The 21892-nt window shown below is 35.0% G+C and overlaps 1 protein-coding gene and 1 pseudogene across 1 annotated transcript in view; one reads left to right on the forward strand and one right to left on the reverse strand.

The window, feature by feature from the left end:
* The first annotated feature begins 1224 nt into the window (after positions 1 to 1224).
* LOC144238852 (glutathione S-transferase P pseudogene) lies at positions 1225 to 1824 on the forward strand (annotated as a pseudogene).
* A 4990-nt stretch (positions 1825 to 6814) lies between these two features.
* The window catches only part of ST8SIA4 (ST8 alpha-N-acetyl-neuraminide alpha-2,8-sialyltransferase 4), a 100812-nt gene continuing 85734 nt past the window's right edge, over positions 6815 to 21892 (reverse strand). The window contains 1 exon segment of the mRNA XM_077772755.1: positions 6815 to 11136. Within this exon segment, the coding sequence (XP_077628881.1) occupies positions 10854 to 11136 (283 nt within the window). The 3' untranslated portion in view covers positions 6815 to 10853.

Raw genomic sequence — 21892 nt, forward strand, 5'->3', positions numbered from 1 at the left:
TGCATTGCTTCTTGCATACTGCTTTGGTGTTTTTCTGGCCTGTGCCTTGGGACATCTGTGGGAGCTAGCTGAGAATTCTCATGTGCTACCCAGAAGTTCAGGAAGTTTATAACTCATAGAGAAACTCTCAATGGAGGAGAGGGTCTGATGTGTAGTTTCTTCTTCTTTACATCCCTTGAATCTTGAGATCCTTATAAATTTCCCCAGTCCAGGTGGGACTGAGCACTCAGTCTCCACAGAAACAGTCAATTTGAAAACGTATATATAGTTCTCGTCTCTCCTGTTATACTTCCCCTATATCTTAGTCCATTCAGTCCACCACAACAAAATATAATAGACTAGGTGGTGGATGAATAATAAACAGTTACTTCTCATAGTTCTGGAGGGTGAGATGTCCAAGAATAAAGTACTGCCAGATTTGGTGTCTACTGAGGGCCTGCTTCCTGGTTTGAAGACAGCCATCTTCTTGCCATGTCATCACATGATGTAGAAGGTCAAGGAACATTCTGAGACTCTTCTTCTATAAGGACACTTGTTCCATTCATGATGGCTCCACCCTCATGACATAATTACTTCCCAAAGTCCCTACCTCCAAATACCATCACATTGAGGATTAAGTTTCAACACATAGATTTTGGAGGGACACAAGTATTCAGTCTATGGCACTCTCTTTCCTCACTTCCACTCCCTGGGTACATGTGCCCAGTATACTATTTGCATTAACATCACTTTGAGCTGTGTTTTAAAGGGAATCTATATTATGAATATGACATGAATATGTATATCTTTTCTTTAAATATATTCCTTAAATTTGTTATCCTCACATAATCCATACATTTCCATACCAGTTTTCAAAGCATCAGAATAGGTAAGATATCTAGAGGTGTGGGGATAAAAGAAGAGGGAAAAGGGGTGCCTGGGTGGGTCAGCTGGCTATGCAACAGAGTCCTAATTTCCACTCAGGTCATGGTTTCACAGTTGGTGCATTTAAGCCCTACCCTCCACCCCCACATTGGACTCTGTGCTGACAGTGTGGAGTCTGTTTGGGATTCTCTATCTCTCTGTCTCAAAAATAGATAGATAGATAGATAGATAGATAGATAGATAAGAAAACAAAAAGGAAAAAGGAGACAGAAGAGAGTTCTGCCACCCCCACCACAGCCTGTACTGCAAGCACGGCCCTACACCATTGTCTCCTTCCCTGTTCAAGTGTGCTACAAGGCCATGCCCATGCTGCTGGCTGGTCAGGACCAGAGCTAGAAGGAAGAAATGGTGACCAAGGAAGCCTGGCTGCAGGACTCACTCAAGGCCTCTAGTCTTGGCTTTGGGCAGCTTCCCAAGTTCCAGGATAGAGACCTTATCCTGAACCAATCCAATGCCATCTGAAACACCTGGCCTGCTCCCTTGGGCTCTATGGGAAAGACCAGCAGGAGATGACTCTGGTGGATATGGTAAAAGACAATGTGGAGGATCTTTGGTGCAAATACCTTGTCTTTATCTATACCAACTACAAGGCAGGCAAGGAGAAGATGTAAAGGCATGACCAGAGCACCTAAAGCTTTTTGAGATCCTGCTGTCCCAGAACAATGGGAGCCAGGCCTTTATTGTGGGCACCCACATCTCCTTTGCAGACCTCAACCTGCTGAACTTGCTGCTGATTCTCCAGGTCCTGGCCCCAGCTGCCTGGACTCCTTTCTCCTGCTCTTGGTCTCTGTGGGGTACATCCATGCCTGTCCCAAGCTCAGGCCTTCCCCTTCTCTTGGCATACAAAGCTACCCATCAACTGCAACAGGAGGAAGGGAGACCATGTGGCACCCTCTGTAAGGGGTGGGGGCTACATGCCTTCCTTTCTCCAGGACCAATAAAATTTTCAAGCAAGGGGGGAAAAAAAGAAGACTGAAGAAAAATCCTCAGAAACACATTTTAGATAAGGACATAAAAACAGAAGCAAATAGAGGAAAGTGAGGGTATGGTTACTAAATGAAGGTAATATAAGAAGGCTCACATGTTATATTTTGGAAAGTTTGGCCAGGTGGATTTTCAAATTCTGGGACCATCCCCAAATCAAACTTAAAAGTTATGATAATTTGGAAACATGTATCAAAATGATAGAAATAAATCATTGTTATAAATCATTACTTGGAGATAAGTGCAAGACTTATTTTTTAATGGTGCATTCCATCTAATTGGAAACAAAGTAAATATTAACAGAGATATTTGGAAGTGGAGAATCTTATTCAATGGATAATTTCAGTAGGTCTACAGTTACTTGGCCTTAGTACTAGGTGTTTGGTTTAGGGAGGACTTCAGTTTTATTTACACTTGTAATTCAAAAATAATTCTGGTTAGGAGTGGGGGTGAAAATCATATAATGTCCATAAGCAGGAATTGGATTCCATTTTATAGGATAATAGTTTCTCAGACCCCACTGTTCAGATTACTACTACTACTACTACTAATAATAATGAAAAATGCAGCTGGTTTCTGTTCTTTAGTTCTTTGTTAGCGGAGTATTGTTTGTCTGTTGTTTTACTACCTGACTATAAACCATGCCCTGTGTAGCCTGTGTCCTCTGCCTGGCCTCCTTTATTCTTCCTGAACTCTTTGGGAACTGGAGAAATAGAATATTTGTTACCAAAGGATCGGATTAGTTGTTTGTCTTATATGTCTCTTCCAAGGAAACCTCATGTTTAGTAGAGTGTCTAATAAGTACTATTACTTCATAAATTTTGAATAAGTGTAACCATTATAAGATGAAGTATTTTTAGATTTTATATACCATCAAGATTTGCAAATACATACATATTAAATGAGTTTATAAACTCACATAAGAAAAACATGCCGTCAGTGTCTACAAAATTAAATAATAAAATTGCCACATAAATGGATGCCTAGGATATTGATAAAAAGTAGAATTAAGAACTATACATGCAACCAATTTTAACAACCCTCAAAAGTGAATTACAGTGATGGGTATAGAAAAGCTGAGAATACTTATTTTTCTTGTACCTAAGCCTATGTTTTACCTAGAGCTCAGCAAATAAGGACTTAGAGTAAAATAAAGGCCTATATATATATATTATATTAAAATATATATATAATATATATATATTTTAAATTTGACTTCTTGACAGAACCTTCAGAAACATTTCTATTTATGTGCACATGGTAAATACCAAACAGGTGAGCTTGTATCTACCATTATTATTCTGTATCTGAGAGACAAATGATCTATTTGAACACAATGACCTTATGATCAATCATGGAGATCAACTAACATGGAACCCACAGTGAAACAACTCCAGCGTCCGATTTTTCTGGGAAAACATCTGCTACCAACTGAGTATGTTTACATTTCAGCAGCACTGACAGATGTGCTCATAGACAGCCCATCTGTGTGGTGTTGGGAGGCTAGAGGTAAGGAAGCTGGGCTGGACAGACAGCAGAGAGCTTACTATAATACACTGAGTTGCTCTAGAAAGTGCAAATTATCACCTCATAGCATTTTTTTCTTCTTGTGCTAGTCATGCCTTAAAGCTAACTAACTTGTTTGCATTGCCCAGAATGAGCGAGAAACTTAGGTTTGGGACTGCTATGTATATATACATATATATCAGAATAAACAAATAAATTTTATAAAATAAATACATCAGTTTAAAATATTTTTGTTCTTGAAAATATTATTAAGATAGTATTTGGGTCTGTGAGAAAAAGAACACTGAATAAATTTATTCTTTTTTTTTGATGTTTTATTTATTTCTAGGAGAGAGAGAGAGAGAGACAGCGTGAGCAGGGGAGGGTCAGAGAGAGAGGGAGTCACAGACTGAAACAGGCTCCAGGCTCTGAGCTGGCAGTCAGCACAGAGCCCGACGCGGGGCTTGAACCCATGAACCGCGAGACCATGACCTAAGCGAAAGTCGGACACTTAACCGACTAAGCCACCCAGGCGCCCCGAACACTGAATAAATTAAGTACCAGTCATTCTGCCTGCTCTTACATGTTTTCTTCTCTGTGCTGTTTGTTATATTCTGAAGTATTATCCAAAGTGTGTTGCATAGAATATAATTTCACATTTAATAGAAGTTATATGTAAAATTACCTATGTATTTTTAAATAGAAATTTCTTTCTTTATTGTAAGATATCTCAGATCCTTTACTATATTGATATATTCTCTGAATCTCCAAGGGAGAGGTACACAAAATTCTCATCCAAAGAGCATATTTTTGTGGGACATGTCCTGGACTAGTATTCTCCTGTGTTTACTTGAGAATTTCTACTTTGGTAATTGGGTCAGAAATCAGCAATCTGGAAGCAAAAAAGTAAAAAAAAAAAAAAAAAAAAAAAAAAAAATTTAANAAAAAATACATTGGCATTCAATTATTTGACATAATTTGTTTACTGAAGTTCCAGAAACAAAGTAACTAAGTAACTGAGATGTATCTTAAGAATGGATCAAACACTGGGGTTCCTGGGTGGCTCAGTGGTTAAGCATTGACTCTAAATTTTGGCTCAGTTAATGATGTCATGGTTTGTGATATCCAGCTCCAGGTCTGGCTCTTTGCTGACAGCATGGAGCCTCTTTGGGATTCTCTCTCTCTCCTCTCTTTCTGCCCCTCCTTCCCTCCCTCCACCCCCCCAAATAAATAAATAAAAGAATGGATCAAAAATAATTTCATGCATACATCTAATATTGTTTTTTCTTTCATGGTCTTGTGCAATATTGAAACTAGTATATAGGGGAAATCATTAAGCTCCTCCCTTAATTTGGAGATGAGGTAACTAACTCCTATTCTTATAAAGAGGACACCAGTAGAAATGTTTTTAACATATGTAAAACACATGAAATTTGCCATCTGCAGAACTTCAACCCTAAGATATTTATGTAGTTGCTAATAGAGATGAAAGAAACACCCAAACTCAGTCAAATGTCTGTACAGGATTCTCATAATTAATTTTTTTAACATTTATTTATTTTCAAGAGAGAGACAGACAGACAGAGAGCAAGCAGGGGATGGACAGAGAGAGAGGGAGACACATAATCCGAAGCAGGCTCCAGGCTCTGAGCTGTCAGCACAAACCCTGATGGGGGGCTTGAACTCACAAGCTGAGATCATGACCTGAGCTGAAGTTGGATGCTTACCCAACTCAGCCATCCAGGCACCTCTAGGAATCTCATAATTAGAGTTTTATATAGCTGTAATGTAGTAGATTTTGTGATACATAAAGTCAGATTCTAACATAAAAGCAATCAAGCTTGCATGAAAAAAAAAAATACAGGACGAGTTTGGAGCAAGAATTGTCAGTGTGTATCCAGCACCATCTAAGAGTGAGCTACTGACCTGGAAGGCACAGAGCTTCTTGTCCTTCGGGATGATTGCTCTATCTGGAGACAGGGATAGTTGATCAGATAGTCCCAAAGTCTAAATTATATACCCCTCTATATACTTATTTATACTTTTGATTTGTGTTTATTAAATAAAAAGAGGCAGCATCAAAATGTGATGGTTAAGAGTGTGGACACTGAAGTCAGAGCACTTGGATTCAAATCCTTGTTCTTTCACTTCTAAGCTGTGTGACCCTCAGTAAATCACATAACCTCTCAATCTCATCTGCAAAACTAAGATATTGCCATATACATCTCATAGATTCATGATCAGGTCTGATTTTATCTCGAGAATCAGTAAGGATTTCCCATTGTATGTGGATCCTTGAAAATAAAAAGTAATCATGTAAATACAAATAAGATCTATATTCATTACCCATTGTTAATGGTTCCCTTGGTCTCTAGCATATGCTTTAAAGGTGCAGAATGATATAAAAGTGACCTCTTTAGGAGCTTCTGGGTGGCCTAGTCAGTTAAGCATCCAACTCTTGGTTTCAGTTCAGGTCATGGTCTCACAATTCATGAGTTTGACCCTGCATCAAGTTCCATGCTGCTTGGATCCTGCTTTTGATTCTCTCTGCCCCTCCCCCACTCTCTCTCTCTCTCTCTCTCTCTCTCAAAATAACTAAACTTAAAAAAAAAAATTTAAAAAGTGACCTCATGAAAATAGACATTAATTAGTTTCTGGAGAAAATAGTGCAGTCTGAAAACATAGATTTGGCAGTTAGAGAAAGCCATGGAAGAAGATTTAAATATGCAGTTTGTCAGAATCAGCTCCTAGAAGGTGAACTGCAAACAGAAGAAAGTGGACATAATAGCAGTTGAAATCACAAGTCAAAGGCAGCCACAAGAATGTGCAGTATGTAAGGAGCCATTGGCCTCTCCAGCCATGAAACTGGAAAGATCAGGTAACAGCAGCCAGTGGGAATATAATACAAATGTAACTTGTGTAACACTCCATTCTTTCAACCAGACAGAATGTAAACACCAAAAATTGATAAGGATCTCCTGATCTTCATGGGCCTTTAGACATTGTTCATATTCCTTTGCACATGCTTTAAAAATGAATGGTATGTCAAATTGCCATTGGCTAGGTTGAAGACAAAAGCACTAGCTAAAGTTCGTTAAAAACTGTCCCCTTGGGGCACCTAGGTGGCTTAGTAAATTGAGTGTCCAACTCTTAATTTTGGCTCAGGTCATGATCCCAGGGTTATGGGATTGCACGCACATGTCAGCCTTGACACTGGGCTCTCTCTCTCTCTCTCTAACTCTCTCTCTCTTTTGTTCTCTTTGCCCCTCTCTCTCACTCATGCACCTTCTCTCTATATAAAAATAATAAAAATAAAAACAAAACACCCAAAAAACCCTGTCTGCTTTTAATGACAAATAAAGTGGAACCGAGGGCTTGGATGTAAGAGATAAGAGAAAAATTGGAAAAAAAGGGGGAAGATTTAATTTATTTTACAGTTTTACAAATGATAAACAATAACACCCAATTGCTATACATAAACAATAGGAAACAGTGTTGAACAAAATGAACTTGACAGAATAAATCTCATCTTTCAATTCCACAAATGATATAAGAAATACTCAGTAGCAATTATCCTGTGCAGCAGTGCTATCTCTGTAAACTCTTTTTTTTTTTCCTGCTATATACATTTGAAACACTTGTGCTTTTTGCCTACACAAAGAAACAGTATTTATTAAAAGGTGCTACTTAAATGGGAGATGCAGGGGGCCTGGAGCCACAATCTGAAAACTGTAAGTCAAATACGTTGCCAGCTTGAAAACTTTTTTTAAGTTTAAATTTTTCTTTTTTTTTTCTTTTTTTTAAGATTTGACCATACTAGACCCTTATTGAAACTCTAAATATGAACAATAGAATTTAGTTATAAAGTAGAACCCTCTTCAGGTTAGTAACTGAAGTCTCAAAAGAACTTCTTTATTCTAAAGTGGTCTTATCTCCAGAGTGCTTAACAGTATAGCCTCTGAAGATGTTAGCATAACACAAATCTAGTGCATGTATATTACAGACTCTGTGTGTATAACACAGACACACATATATAACATCGTATATATGCATCACACATGTCTATTTGTACTATATAGATATATCTATAGCACGTATATAATAAAATATCTATTTCTAGGTGGGCTTTATTTGGATTTTCGTTTGTCAGATATGCACAATAACCCTCTTTCACTCAACTTTTAAAACACTGGTATATTGATAAAGTCTAATGAGGAAACTTTCAAACTTGTAGAGGTAACAACTAACTATACATAACTCTTCCTACACCTCTTCCACAATTATAGATAGCCCCAACAATAAGCACATGAAAACAATTCCTATGAACCAAATACCACATTGTATGCATTATGACTAATTGGCTCAATTAGAAATAAATTACTTTGTTCACCCTTTTTCCTGTGGAGAAGTTTAGTAACTAGTTGGTATGTACACTACCCATAGCATATTTAAATAAATTGCTTACGTAAGCATATATGTAGAAATTCCCATTAGCGATTGATATACATTTCATATGATATACAATACATAAAGACATTTGAATGCCCAGCACCTTCTTTCAGACACAGAAACTTCCACAGTAATTTCATCAGTCCTGTGGGCGGAATCACTAGATTTGCCCGGAAAATCTGTTACTGATTAATTTTTTTTTTAATTCCAGCAACTTAATATTAAGTATAGAACAGGCTGGGTAATAATTATGAAAATGTTTCCATGGCCTATTCATGTCAATAACACAGTAACAACCATGTTCTCTAAAGGACAAGAATATTTCACAATCAGCTGCCTGAGCATTGCCAGGTACAGGGGTAAATTGTGAAAAAGAAAAAAAAATTAAAGTTGTAAATATATGATAGTCTCAAAAAATAAAAACTCAGATGTTTCAAGTATGTATTTATAATTTGATTTTACCATGATCCCTTTTGGCCTTTATTGGTTAAGCAGAATTCTTATTATTCTTGCTATTAGTGATCTCCTTGCCTTATCCCTATAAGAAGGCCACAGTAGATTGTGGAGGTGGTAGGGTGGATGTAAAGGTATACAATAAGAGTGAAATGGTCTTATACAGTTTGTTTTCTTTGAACACTAAACACCTTTAATTGAATTCATTCTTGAGTATTGAAAGTTCCCTGAGATGAACAAAAGTAGTCTCAGTCGTTACTGAAGCCCTTTTTATATGCTGAACATTTTCAGAACTGGGCAATTTATTTAGAGAACACAAAGTATAGGGTAACAAAGCAATGCAAAGCTAAAAAGGCACTACTCAATGCATCTATGAGATAAACATTAATTCACAAAATGATGAGTGGCTGGATGCTTTTCGCTGTGGCCTTAAAATTGTTGAAATACGGTTGTTGATAATGCAGTAAAAATGGCAAGGTTCCTTGCTGCTGCTTTATAAGACATACTTTTAATGAGTTCTGAGATGGACTGTACCTTCCAGAATTTACTTGACTTCAAATTTTCTATTGAATTCAAATTAAAGGCTATTCAAACAACTTAACCACAAATAGTAAAACTTAAGACTCTATAGATCATCTACTTTGGATTTGTTATATAAATCAGACTTCTCAACTTTACATTCAAAACATGTGCCTAATTCTTTTAAGATTTCCATTAGGTAATAAGAGGTTAATGATAAAAGTGCATCATGTTCATAGCATTTTTAGCTATGCATCTCTATGCATTCTATTTTGTTTTCTTAGAGACACATGAATTCTAAAAAATAGGATTCTGAAACCTAAGGTTCTCTTATATTTTTAAAAATAATACCACTTATTAATATATTAAGAACTGTACTACTGTGGACATCCTTTTCCATGATTATATATATATATATATAATCTCCATGTTTATTCTTTTTTCTGGCTGTCTTCCCTAAGAAACAAAACATACATGTTCCCCACACTAGTTCTTCTTTCCTCAGACTGCCTTCCCTAAGAAACAAGAAGTCATCTAAGGGTTTCAATCCAAGAGTAGAAGTGGGAACATAGCACTTCTGCTTTCTAAACAATTTACCGTCAGAATTACCTACCGGTGCAGTAGAAGTTAACAGAAAACTGGCCCGTTGGTCAATTCTATCACATGTTAAAACTTTTTGAATCATTTGATTAATAATTTCATGTGCTTCTTTGAAAACACATTAATGTGGTACTGTGAATAAATTTAACCACAGAAGAAATATTGGTCAATTTAATTCACTTGAAGTGCAAAATGCTGACACAATTTCATTATTAAACCTCTTAAAAGTAATCATCCTTGTTATGGGAAACAACATTCTATTAATCATGTTATTTCTGCACTAAGAAAACTTAACAGTAATATAAAGAGAATGCCAGTCTTTCCATTTGAATAATAAGGGGAATATCAAAGAACTGGAACTCATTTCAGCCCTATCAGTGTGACATTTATCCTAAAGGGCAAAATGCTTCCAGAAAATTATTATGAAATGTAAAAGCTCTGGAAGTCTTACTTCAAATAAAAATAGTTTAAGTTTGAAGAATTCAACATATTTAAAGACAACTTCCGTATCAGTAGCATCATAATATATTAATATATTATTTTCAGGAAAGGAGAATGTTTTGTTGTGTAGAAACATCAGTACAATCTTTGGTACCAAAAGTACTTTTTTTCTGCTAATTTTACCATGTCGGATGACATTGAACATCTTCCCTTTAGAATGGCTCAAGATTACTGAGTGGTACAGTTTAGCTGGTACCTTCTACACCACTGGGAAAAAATCTGGAGGTTTAGAGTTGTGCAAAATGAAACTTTTTACAAAGTCATTGTGTGATTGCTCTTTAAAAATATAAGAACTTTAAAAATGATTCCTTGAAGGTTATTTATCTCATTCATCTTTATCTCACAAAGGATTTCTAAGCACCCAATACCCAAACCAAAAGAGATTTCAGAAGACAAAAACAAAAACAAAAACATAAAATTCATGATCAGACTCAAGAGTCCTGACTGAAGGCATTTACTTGAGTTGTTTAATCTTACGGATTTCACTGCTCCAATTATTTCCATCTTGATTTCTGCTGACAAGGATGGTTTAATCCCCAGGGCTGAGTTGTCTTCCTGGGTTACTCTTCTAATGTGCTTGGCGTTGCCGTGGCAGCCCAACAGTGATGAACATATTTGCCTCATTAACTAGCGACAAGTGCATTGTTGGATCTTGTAAACACTACTGATTATACATTCAAACTGTGTTCTTAGTGGAAGTGGCACTTACTAGGACCCTTGAAGTCAAAATATGTGTTTTTTAGAGCACTTTGCAGGTATTTCATCAGCTGGTAGCAGATTTCTCATAAATGTCCTTTGTCACCTTTCACATAATTGGTGGATTCTGAAACAGTCTTGTTCTGGATCCTATTTTCAAATCTTAGGGAGCATCTTCAGAAAAGAAGTGCATATTCAGTTTGTATGTTTTCAAATGTGCTTTATTGCTTTACACACTTTCCTGTTGTTAGTTTCAGGGCTCCTCTATTATGTAGCACATTCAATGTTTTGAATTCTAATGGCATTCTGTGAGGACTTGCATTGGAAAAGTACCTATATTTTAAGTCATCGTAGTAATGATATTTGACGGCTTTGCCATTCAAATCCTTAGGGAATGGCCAGAATCCATACAGGTGAATTTCATCACAGAATCTTGTGGCAAGTGTATACATGAGGAGACCTGTGCTGGGTCTTTTGATGGGAACTTTGTTTGTCAGCCAGTAACTGGAAAAGAAAACACACACAGAAGAGAAGTAATTAGAGGAACATGCAACATACCCTACAGCAAAGTATACTATGTGGAATTAAAGTAAATTAAATTTGAAAAGTATCCTTATGAATAACATTCAAAAGATTCCTGAAGAAATGTCTCTTAAGCATTTAGAAAATTAAATCTTTTTATTACAGTTTCCTTTATCCTTTATTTCCTTATTTGTGAGGTCATACAAATAGCTGGGGGTCTATAAAGTATGTAAATATTACTGTAGAATGTCATATTCAAAATGAATTAGCAGAAAATATATAATATACAGGATAGACTCTTCTCAGAAAGTGTTAAATATGACTATAAAAGACACAGTAATTGGGCAGAGATTAAATAATTTTCCTAAAAAAAAAGAATTTGAAACTTTGCCCCTAGGTTTTTCAAAATCTCTGACATTTCAATTAAAAATCCAAACAAATGCTTTGCTTGCATTATACTGACTTATTCCATTTCAATTGTCCAAATCCCATTGTACTAAACTAATTAAAAATATTGCCTCAACCCACAGAACATAAAACAACATATGAACATAAACAGTTCACCAATTATTCAATTTAACACTTTGTTAAATAGGTAAAATAAATTTAATGCTGATAAGTATTTTATACTGTTCATTTTCAAAGGCGATAAAATACTCCAAAATGTACAGATCCATCACTGTTGCCAAACTTTGTTCAGCTAAAAGCATGCAAACTCACAGGTTAATCACACCCCCAGTGAAGAAGGGGGTTTCCAGTACTTCTTGATATATTTGTTATGTGGAAACAGCTAAAAGAGGAAGGGTATAGATTTTCTTTAACTTTCAAGGTTGTCTGATTATATACAAATTGGAATTAATATTTTTTAAAAATTTTTTGATTTTATTATTGTCTCTTACTTGGGGAATTATATACCCTGCCATCCAAATGTAAGGGAAAGACTGTATTAAATTCTGGTCATTGCTGTTATTTAAGTACTTGCCTTGGATTTACACCATATTCTTTCCTTTGTCTTTTTTTTTTTTTTTACTAATTTATGAATCTTTCCAGGGGACATCAAATACATCTAGACTATTAAACGATTATCAAGAAATATTGAACTTTGAAACCTTCCTACAAACATCTAAAACAGAGAAAAGATACTTATCCAATATCATTTCTCTTTTTTTCCCTTCTTTTCTCCCTCTCCTTTGAACCAGGATTTACCTTTCACATCTTTAATTTTCTAGTTGGGTGAAGGCCACATGCTGAATGTTTTGAGCCTATGAAATACACTATAGTGCTTTTGTCACGAAAAGTGTTTTTAAGAAAGTCTATTCTTAGTAAAGAATAGTTGTAAGGAGTCTTCAGAGAATATATATAAGAATTTTCTCATAACACAAAGGTAGCTAATGAACAAAAACCATAGCGCATGCATTGTTGACATCATGAAGATACTGATTGATTCTGTGTGAGGAGCTTAGTTAAACTACGGTTGGAAGATTTTGAAGAGACTGATATGGCCCAAAGCTGTGTCTCAGCTTTAAAACATCAGATGTTCTAACACAGAATGATAATTATTGGAAAATTTTGTGAATGTGATCTGTGTGTGATTATAAATGTCAGTTGATGCAGTTGGTTAGTTTTAAAAAATGCATTTATTTATAAATTTTTAAACCCGGTGAAGCAAGTTCAAACTCAGTTAAAAATGATTATTTCCGTTGGGGAATGTCAATGATTAAGAATAGTCTGGCAATATGAAGGTTGTGCTGAATTACCTTACTTCTAAATTGGGGGAAAAAAACTATCAAGAAATAGTATAATGTCATATTATTTATATGGGATTCCAAGGTCACATTATATGTGACTTTAAGAACATATTATAAATGCTTTCCATTTTCTAATTCTGGAAAGATTTCCTGGATATTCACTCAACTCTGATCAGTCATAGACAAAATACCAAAGCAACTTTTACATGTAATACAAATAAGCAATTACAGTATTAGGAAAAAAAATGCTAACATCAAAATTATTGGCTTAAGTGTTTTAAAATAGTATTAGAGATACATAGTCACTCAACATTTTTTGATCCAGGGCACCTCATGTGATACCACAGCCTAAAATCAGTGAAGTCATCTCCTTACCCTCAAATGTCTGACATCTAAAGGCTAGCATGCAAAAGAGCACAATGGAGACATCAGCACATCCAGAAGAACAAGAGAACTTGTACTTTTGGGGACAGTTCCCAAGTATGTGATATGACCTCAGTGAGGTTTTTTTGGAGGAAATAAATGTGTGAATTTTGGAATAGGAAAGTATACGTAGGGTATTAATTAATACTAATAAAAATTGTTTTGAAAAATAAACTCAGGGGCGCCTGGGTAGCTCAGCCTGTTAAGCATCTGACTTCAGCTCAGGTCATGATCTTCTTACAGTTCACGGGTTTGAGCCCTGGGTCGGGCTCTGTGTTGACTGCCAGCTCAGAGCCTGGAGCCTGTTTCAGATTCTGTGTCTCCCTCTCTCTCTGACTCTCCCCTACTCTCTCTCTCTCAGAAATAAATAAAACATTAAAAAATTAAAAAAAAAAAAAAGAAAACTAAACTCAGATCACAAAGCATCCTATTTGAAAATAATGGGTAAAGAGGCTCTAGAAACTTGTTATTTTAACCCATGCAGTTCAAACACTGGTGTAAATAAATTTGCTTTAGAAATTCTAAAGCTTTCTGATGTTTGGCTTGAAACAATTTGAATAATTTCAAAGAAAATTTACTACCCTTTTTCAGAACATTTTTGGAAAAAGAGGACAAAATAAATGTCATTTATCAAACAGACCTTACTAAATGGTATCAATATGTAACAGATAAATTGAAACAAAACCTTAAAGCAGGTTGAGAACTAAGACCACAGTTAATAACATTCTGTGAAGATAAAAAAAAAACAAAAACAAAACAAACAGGAGCCAATCCAAATATAGTCAGTAAGAATTTCCTATGCACTTACTATAAATCTAATGTTGGGCCTGGCATTGTATAGACCAATATAAATTACCAATATTCAGTATTTGTCCAGGAGCATATTCCATATGTGAAAAGGACAAAAATGGATATTCTTTTTCAACTCTATTAGCAAAATCAGTTAGATAATATCTGGCAACATTACAACCCAAAATCCAAAGAACAATTTTAAAATCCATATCGTGCAGTATCAACTTATGTACAAACTGACATTTAAAAACCACAATTTCTTGTAAACAGTTAATCAAAAAAAGAATGTTAACTTAAGTTTTTAATCCTGATTACGAAGAAATTGAACTGAAATGAGTGCATTTATAAAATAATGAACTATCTGTATTCTAATTCAGGATAAGCTGTTCTAATTTTTATCTCAAATTCCTTTCTGTTGTAGTTTCAAATTTGGCAATATTTTCAATTTAGCAAATAATCTAGTTTCCATGTATGTATTTCTTTTTATAGAAATTGATATTTTTCATCACAAAATCAATGCAGCTTCTCTGTAGAAAATTTGAAAAAAAAGAAATTAATGAGGAAGAAAAATATTACTTTTAACCACATGCAGATAAATTACTGTTATAATGTGCTGCATCCTCTTGTTTCTCTGGCTGTTTTGGATCTTAATACATAGTAAAATCATTCATAGACATACATAGAATATTGTCTCACCAGCTAGGCTAAGTTTTATTTCAGAGACTATTAATTCCCTCTCTCCTTTCCTCCTTCCCTTCCTTTATGCTTCAGTGTTCTCATACTCTTGTTTTGTTGTACGAAATAAACTCACCCTGGATTTTATGTGTAAACTGAACATTTTTAAGTTTTCATTTTTTTTTAAGTTTATTTATTTTTTATTTTGAGAGAAAGGGAGAGCAAGTTGGGGGAGGGGTAGAGAGAGAGGGTGAGAGAGGGAATCCCAAGCTGACAGCGCAGAGCCCAATGTGGGTCTCGATCCCATGAACCATGAAATCATGACTTGAGCCGAAACTTAGTCAGACACTTAATGGACTGAGCCACTCAGGCACCTGAGCATCTCTAACCTTTTATAGACGCAGTAGCCTCCATGTGTCTCACTACTTCCCAACGTGGAAGTTCTGCTCTGCTAAGCCAGGTGTCTTTCCTGCTCTTCCTCCAACATATCAGTCCTATTTCTTATTTCAAGCAAACTTAACAGTTGTAATGTCTCTACCCACCAAATCCATGTCACAAGAGGTGTGTGTGAATCTGTGATTTCACGCCTGAGTCCTTGGGCAAGCTATTGTTTCTCTTCCTTGGACTTTGATTAATAATATTTAACCTGTAAGGTTGTCATGATACTGTAAAAGAGATAGTAAGTGTGGAAATCATAGCAGAAAGCTTGACATATAGTAAGTAATATCAGTTGAATTTTAACATACTCCACAAAAACCTACTCTTCATTCCTACTCCCACTTCTCTCTTGGTGCCTTCTGTAACTACATATTGCCTATGGTCATCACATTTAACCTCAATGGGCATGTTTCCTTAGTTGAAAAACAAAAACATTTCATTGTATGGTTTTGGAGTTTCCTTTATCTATAAGATTCCATTGCTGTTTCAGATCTCCCTCCATGAAACTGCATGTTGCCTGAAACTGTGTGAAATACTCTTGGTTCTGCTGTGCTACCTGCTCCTCGTTCTGTTCTCTCTTCTTTTTTTCGGGTTTGAATATATTTAAAAGCAAAGAAAGTGCTTAATAAAGAGGTTTTGACATTAAATCAGCAATAGGTTAGATTTTTATCTCATAATAAAACTGGATAATAATCACCTGATAAGCCAAAACATATTATTTCAAGCAACCAACATTTTCTAAAGAAAAGAAAAAAAGCCTTATCTTCAACAGCATTCCACATGTGATACACTTATAACAGTTCACACTCAATGTTTTGGCAAACAAGAAATATTAATTTGCATTTATGTTTAAACAAAGAAGTCTAGAAGATTAGAATAGGTATTTTTTCCTCTGAAGATATTATTCTTTCAAAAATCAAACATGAAAATATCTATATAAATAAAAATGGAATATAAAAAGTATATATATGCATAAAAATACAGATAATATATTCTATATTATAAAATATATATTAAAATATTCTAGAATATAAAGTATGGAATCCCATTGTGCCAGTTTTAATATTATATGCAAAGTTTCCATTCATGAGCCCAGTGATTCATTTATTTGGAATGTGATATTGACGTAAATAGCATAAGGTACTTGTTTACACTACTTCTCCTCACATATTTATCTTTCCACAACTGAGCTTTGTGCTTGTTCCCCAGAAAGATTCTGTTAAGGGCAAATAATACAGCTTCTGGGTCTGAAATGTCTACAGAAAATTGAGATATCATTTAAAAATTAGTTTTCCATAATTCATCTTTGCAGATGTCAGCATCTCCCCAATTCTACACTCCATGCCTCCAAACTAATTTTTTTAATAATACCTCAGTATTACATATGAGTTTTTGAATACTCTGTCCTCCATACTTGTTAACATGTTGGTTCATTCCTAGAAAAAGCACATGTGTATAGGCTGGATAATATAACACTTAAAGCAATCATCCCGGGCATACTGAAATAGGGTATCTCTGCTGTTTTGTTTTCAACTGTTTGAATTATCCTTCCACATATTATCAGTCTGCAATATGCTCCATCATGTGAATTTACTTTTTAAAGTGCAGAAAACTTAATTTTGTTTTAAAGCTGTTTTAGTTTAGTTCATAATACCTCTTAAGATTATGAAATAGCTCATCTTTCTATAAAAGTAGGGTGGATGATCATTTCTTAAAAGAAAAAGAAAAGAAAATGTAAAAACCCCACAAACAACAACAATAACAACCACAAAAAACTTCCAGCACTGTACTAACAGAGAATAATTCAGTTCACCATAATCAATCCATATTTTATTCCATTGAAGGAAAAAGTAATAGATGCTTAAATCTACCTTGATGTGAAGAATATTTCAAGTTCTTAGGCAAGCTAGGAGTAAACCCAGGAATATAGGCATAAGCAATGTCATAAAGGATAGCAATGGTAACACTAATTGATTGGAAGTGTGTAAAGAACAAGGGACCAGTTTAAGAGCTCTACCTATGTTGTTTTTCTCCTTTAATCCTGATCACAAACCCATGAATGGGTATTATTTCACAAATGGGGACACCAAGGCTTCACAGGTTAAATAATGAGTTTAAGGTCATGAAGATTGTAGGTCAGAGACCAGGCTTTAAACTCACACCTACCTGGCTATGGCAATTTCAATTTAAACTAAAAATGAATGGGATTCTTTAGTTTCTCAAGACAATTCAGCTTGGAACAGTAATTCCCCAGAACATTTCAATGTAGGGTTCATATGGGAAAAAATAAAGTTCTGTATGGTGTTTTGGTGATTTACAGTCTGGTGTCAATGGTGATGTGTTTTACACATGGAGCTTTTTTGGCTTTTTTGTTTCTTTCAAAGGCAAATAAGCTGACCAGTATATAAGACCCACTTTTCCCATGAATACTCTCAAAAGTGTCCCAAGTCAGAAGACGATTTTGTAGTTTCAATACATAACTTACTTAACCACGATGCAAATGTCAAAGGCGTGACATTGTATCAAAGGGTAGGGATTTCCATACAGATATGAATAAGCTTTTTAAAGTATTTTGAAGTTTTATTAAAATGCAGGAATTTGTTACCTCAAGGAGTCAGTTTATCAGTATTTTTTCTAGGTGTCCTTTGCATGCAGAGCTCTACATTACTATACTGACCTTTGTAAACCTGACTCATCAGAGGCACAGTTTTCATCACATGGAGAAAGGAATAGGGATACTAATTTAGGCCCAATAATCTCTATATTCTATTTGATAGCTATTTATGTTATTTGATGTCCACCACAAGAATCAGGCTTTGACATTAATTCTGAATTTCAGTCTTCTTTTTATCTGGTCAGATACATAGCCTGGTTGAGCACACACACTATTACAAAACTCAAGATCTACTCTTACTACATTGGTTTTGCCAAGTGACTTATATTTTATTAGTGAACATATAACTCTGATTACTGTGATAACAGTAATTCTATTTTATACTCACAGTTTTAAAGTACTTTCACATCCTGCTCATAAAATCTTATTATATATGCTGCAGTATATATTATCATTTCTATTGCACAGAAGCTGCAGTGAAAAGCTCAGGAAGTAAATAATTTGTCTGATTTTGCTCAGCCAATATGCTATACATGGTGTCTTAGTAATTGTTTAACAGCAGGCACTAACCAGGGGAGAAAGAGTTGCTAATCTGTAGCCCTTGCCCATTTCTGTGGTGTAAATACTCCCATCACAGTTGATCTCAAGCTACTGACCTGACATCAGTGAACACTGAGTTGGGAAGAGATGGCACAGTCCACTCTTGCCAGCCAGTACCAGCCAGCTCCAGTACACCACTGGCTGGAGAACACATAGAAAATATTCTCTTTGACCTGTAACCCCATTAGGTCTGCACAAAAAAAAATTCAAAATTAAAGAAGCTTACTTTAGGAAATTTTCCAGGTAATTGTATTTTAACCTCATTAGTAAAGAGAGAAAATGAGGGTATAATTTGCATTTCTTTAAAGTTTACTTACTATTTTGAGAGAGAGAGAAGGAGAGAGTGAGCATGGGGGGGGGCAGAGAGAGAGGGAGAGAGAATCTCACGCAGGCTCTGCACTGTCAGCATGGACCCTGATGAGGGTCTCAAACTCACAAACCATGATCATGGCCTGAGCCAAAATCAAGAATCACACTGCTTAACCAACTGAGCCACCCAGGTGCCTCTAATTTGCATCTTACAAGATAATAGAGAAATTTAACATTATTATATGATGAAAACAGAAAGAGATAAGTGAGTGTTCTATTTTATCTCCTAAATATGATATTTAGCACAGTCCTGGATATACAGCAGATACTTAATGAGTGCATATTTAATTTATTCTTCCTGGTGTTTTAGAGATTTGTAGTGTTAATAAAATGGAACATACTCATGGTTTCGCAATCTCTGAGTGACAATATTTTATAGTAGGGAAAGCACTGGAAAAGTTGGAGTGTTGGTTTTGCTCTACCTTTAACTACATGATCTTGGGCAAATAACTTAAACTTATTCAGCTTCAGTTTAGTCAACAATAAAATGAGATTTTTAATATGGTTCCTACTACATCTAAAACTCTCATTTTTAAAAGGTCATAAGTATTCTGAATTTAGATTGAGAATCCATTTGTAGCTGGAGTCTATGTTTTGCTTGTAGTGACTAACTACTCCTACTTTTAAAATGTATATAATGATATCACATGCGGTGTATCTCTTCAATAATGTTATAGAGCCATTGGATAAAATTACCCTGTTAAAAAATTTAATATCAGTTCTAGTTCCCTACATTACTCATCTCTAGAGGCCGAAATTTTTTTCTCTACATAAAAATTCATAATAAATTGGTTTTTGATTATTTAAAAATTATAAAATTATCCATCACAATTTCAGAGATAAAGCAAATGGGAGAGAATAATGTCCAGGAAAATGGAATCTTGCTGAGATGTGAGAAAAATTAAAAAGAAACAGAGGAGATCCTTTAACTTTATTTACCATGAAAGAAATGTGAATGGAATTTAAATGGATCACTTGAAAACTATATCACATGCTGATCAGATTTTGGTGAAGGAGAATTTAAAAAATAATTATCATAATCAGATTATTTCTATATTAAATATATATAAGATGGGGGTTCCTGGCTGCCTCAGTTGGTGGAGCATGAAATTCTTGATCTCAGGGTTGTGAGTTTGAGCCCCCCAATGGGTGTAGAGAATACTTAAAAATAAAATCTTAAAAAAAGATATTAAAAATGATATATTTTGGAATTTCTCAAAGATCATACTTAAAAATTTGAACTGGTACATGGGGGCTGTGCCAGAAACAAACAAACAAACAAAAAAGAAGTAGATGTAAAGCCACAGGTTTTAATGACCTTTTTGAAACCCAGCTGAAGTCTGAAAGGCAACTGAAATTTATAATCTGAACTTGCAGAATGAGGAAGTAGAAATGTCCAAAAGATGAAATGCTGGAAACAGAAAGGGGATGGTCTTTTGAAACATGGTGAGGCAGTTAAATAAGGTTAATGCTAAAGAAGCTTGTGTATGATTCCCCTTATGAGATCACGTTCCTTTTTGCAAAGCAAAAATTATGGAAATGTTGCATTTTTCCTATTCAGATTAAAAGAAAAAGTGAAATCATTTATCATAGGACATGGAGTCCTAGAAGAAAGAAAAAATAATTAAAAGCAAGTGGGGGTAGGCAATCCTAAAGCTTAGCAAAAATGGGCTAGATACTGAAAGATGAAAATGATAGCAGTATTTTATCCATGCAAATTTTTCTCTACATAAACATCATTCCAAGAAGGCACTTAGGGATTGTATTTCCATATTCCCCAAACAACATAAAGATAAGTTTCTAATAAAAGTCCCTTTTACTATGATAAAATGTAAACAACTTTTCTAATGGTCTGATGACCTTATTTTAGCTTGATCTGGACAATTTACAAATGGGTATGCCCAGTTTTCATCAATAAGTTAGGATACATTAAGCTTCCAAATAGGAATTGTGCTAAAATCTATTTCAAGAGCGGTCAAGACCAACAAACGTGATCTATAATCCATTCAATAATGTAAAATGCTTGCTAGCAAAGTATACAAACTAAACATCAGGCAAAGATCAGACTTCTCAAAGCCCAGTGAAGGAAGAGAATGAGGATAGCCATAAGCAAGTTCAAAGAAGTTCTTTAAAGCTTTCCCAGCAAGTATCAAAATAATCACATTTGGGGAGGTTAGTCAAACGTAGATCATTATTCTCTGTATTTATTCCTGCCATAAAGTGTGCAATAGTGAAGGGACTGCCCATTTAGACAATTCCTTTACTGAGTGATAAACTTATCATTCAGTAAACAGCTTCCTATGAGCATATAAATTGATAAAGGGGCTTCCAGCAGAAGGAAAACCCCATGAAGGAATAGTGCCAAGGCAACGCCACTGATACAGCAGGCTTTGGGATCTGTGTTATAATCCAGAGCTGCCTGTCACTAGAAATACTACTGCTGTAGTTCTGCTCTGCCAGATTAGTTAGAGGAAATTTTATATTTATTCCTGAAACTTTGAAGGGCTATAAGGTGGTACATAATATTTTCATTAAGTCAAAATATTAATAAATACTTGAGTATCTTTTCCTCCAGATGTCAATCTCTTTTTGATGAAATTCCAATCTGATGTAATCAATGCTAATTTTCCTCCTTTTACTCTCTTTCAGCCTCACTGAATGCCAATCCCTTTGATATATTTTTAGGTAGAATAATTTAATTTATAAATCACATTTACAAAATAGTTGCTAAATGGAAGTCCATTAGTAAAAACAAAAACAAAGAAAACCATGATCTTGCACTTCTGAGGAAATAAAACAATCAAATACACCTGTAAAGACAGCTACATTATGGAATATGCTATTCATTGCAATGGAAAATTATAAAAGTGAAAACAGTACTACAAAATCAGGCTACTGTGTAACAAACTGAAACCTTGACTGAGATGTGCCTCTATGATGATGTTTGTCATGATATTCAATTAAATGCAGTGTTGAGTGAATAAAGTTGCACCCCTTCATCATACCTTATGAACAGAACTCAAAATAGATTATAGACCTCAATCTAAGAGTTAAAACTCTAAACCTCTTAGAAGGAAGT

This window comes from Crocuta crocuta, unplaced genomic scaffold (genome assembly GCF_008692635.1).
Source record: "Crocuta crocuta isolate KB4526 unplaced genomic scaffold, BGI_CrCroc_1.0 scaffold309, whole genome shotgun sequence".
NCBI lineage: Eukaryota > Metazoa > Chordata > Mammalia > Carnivora > Hyaenidae > Crocuta > Crocuta crocuta.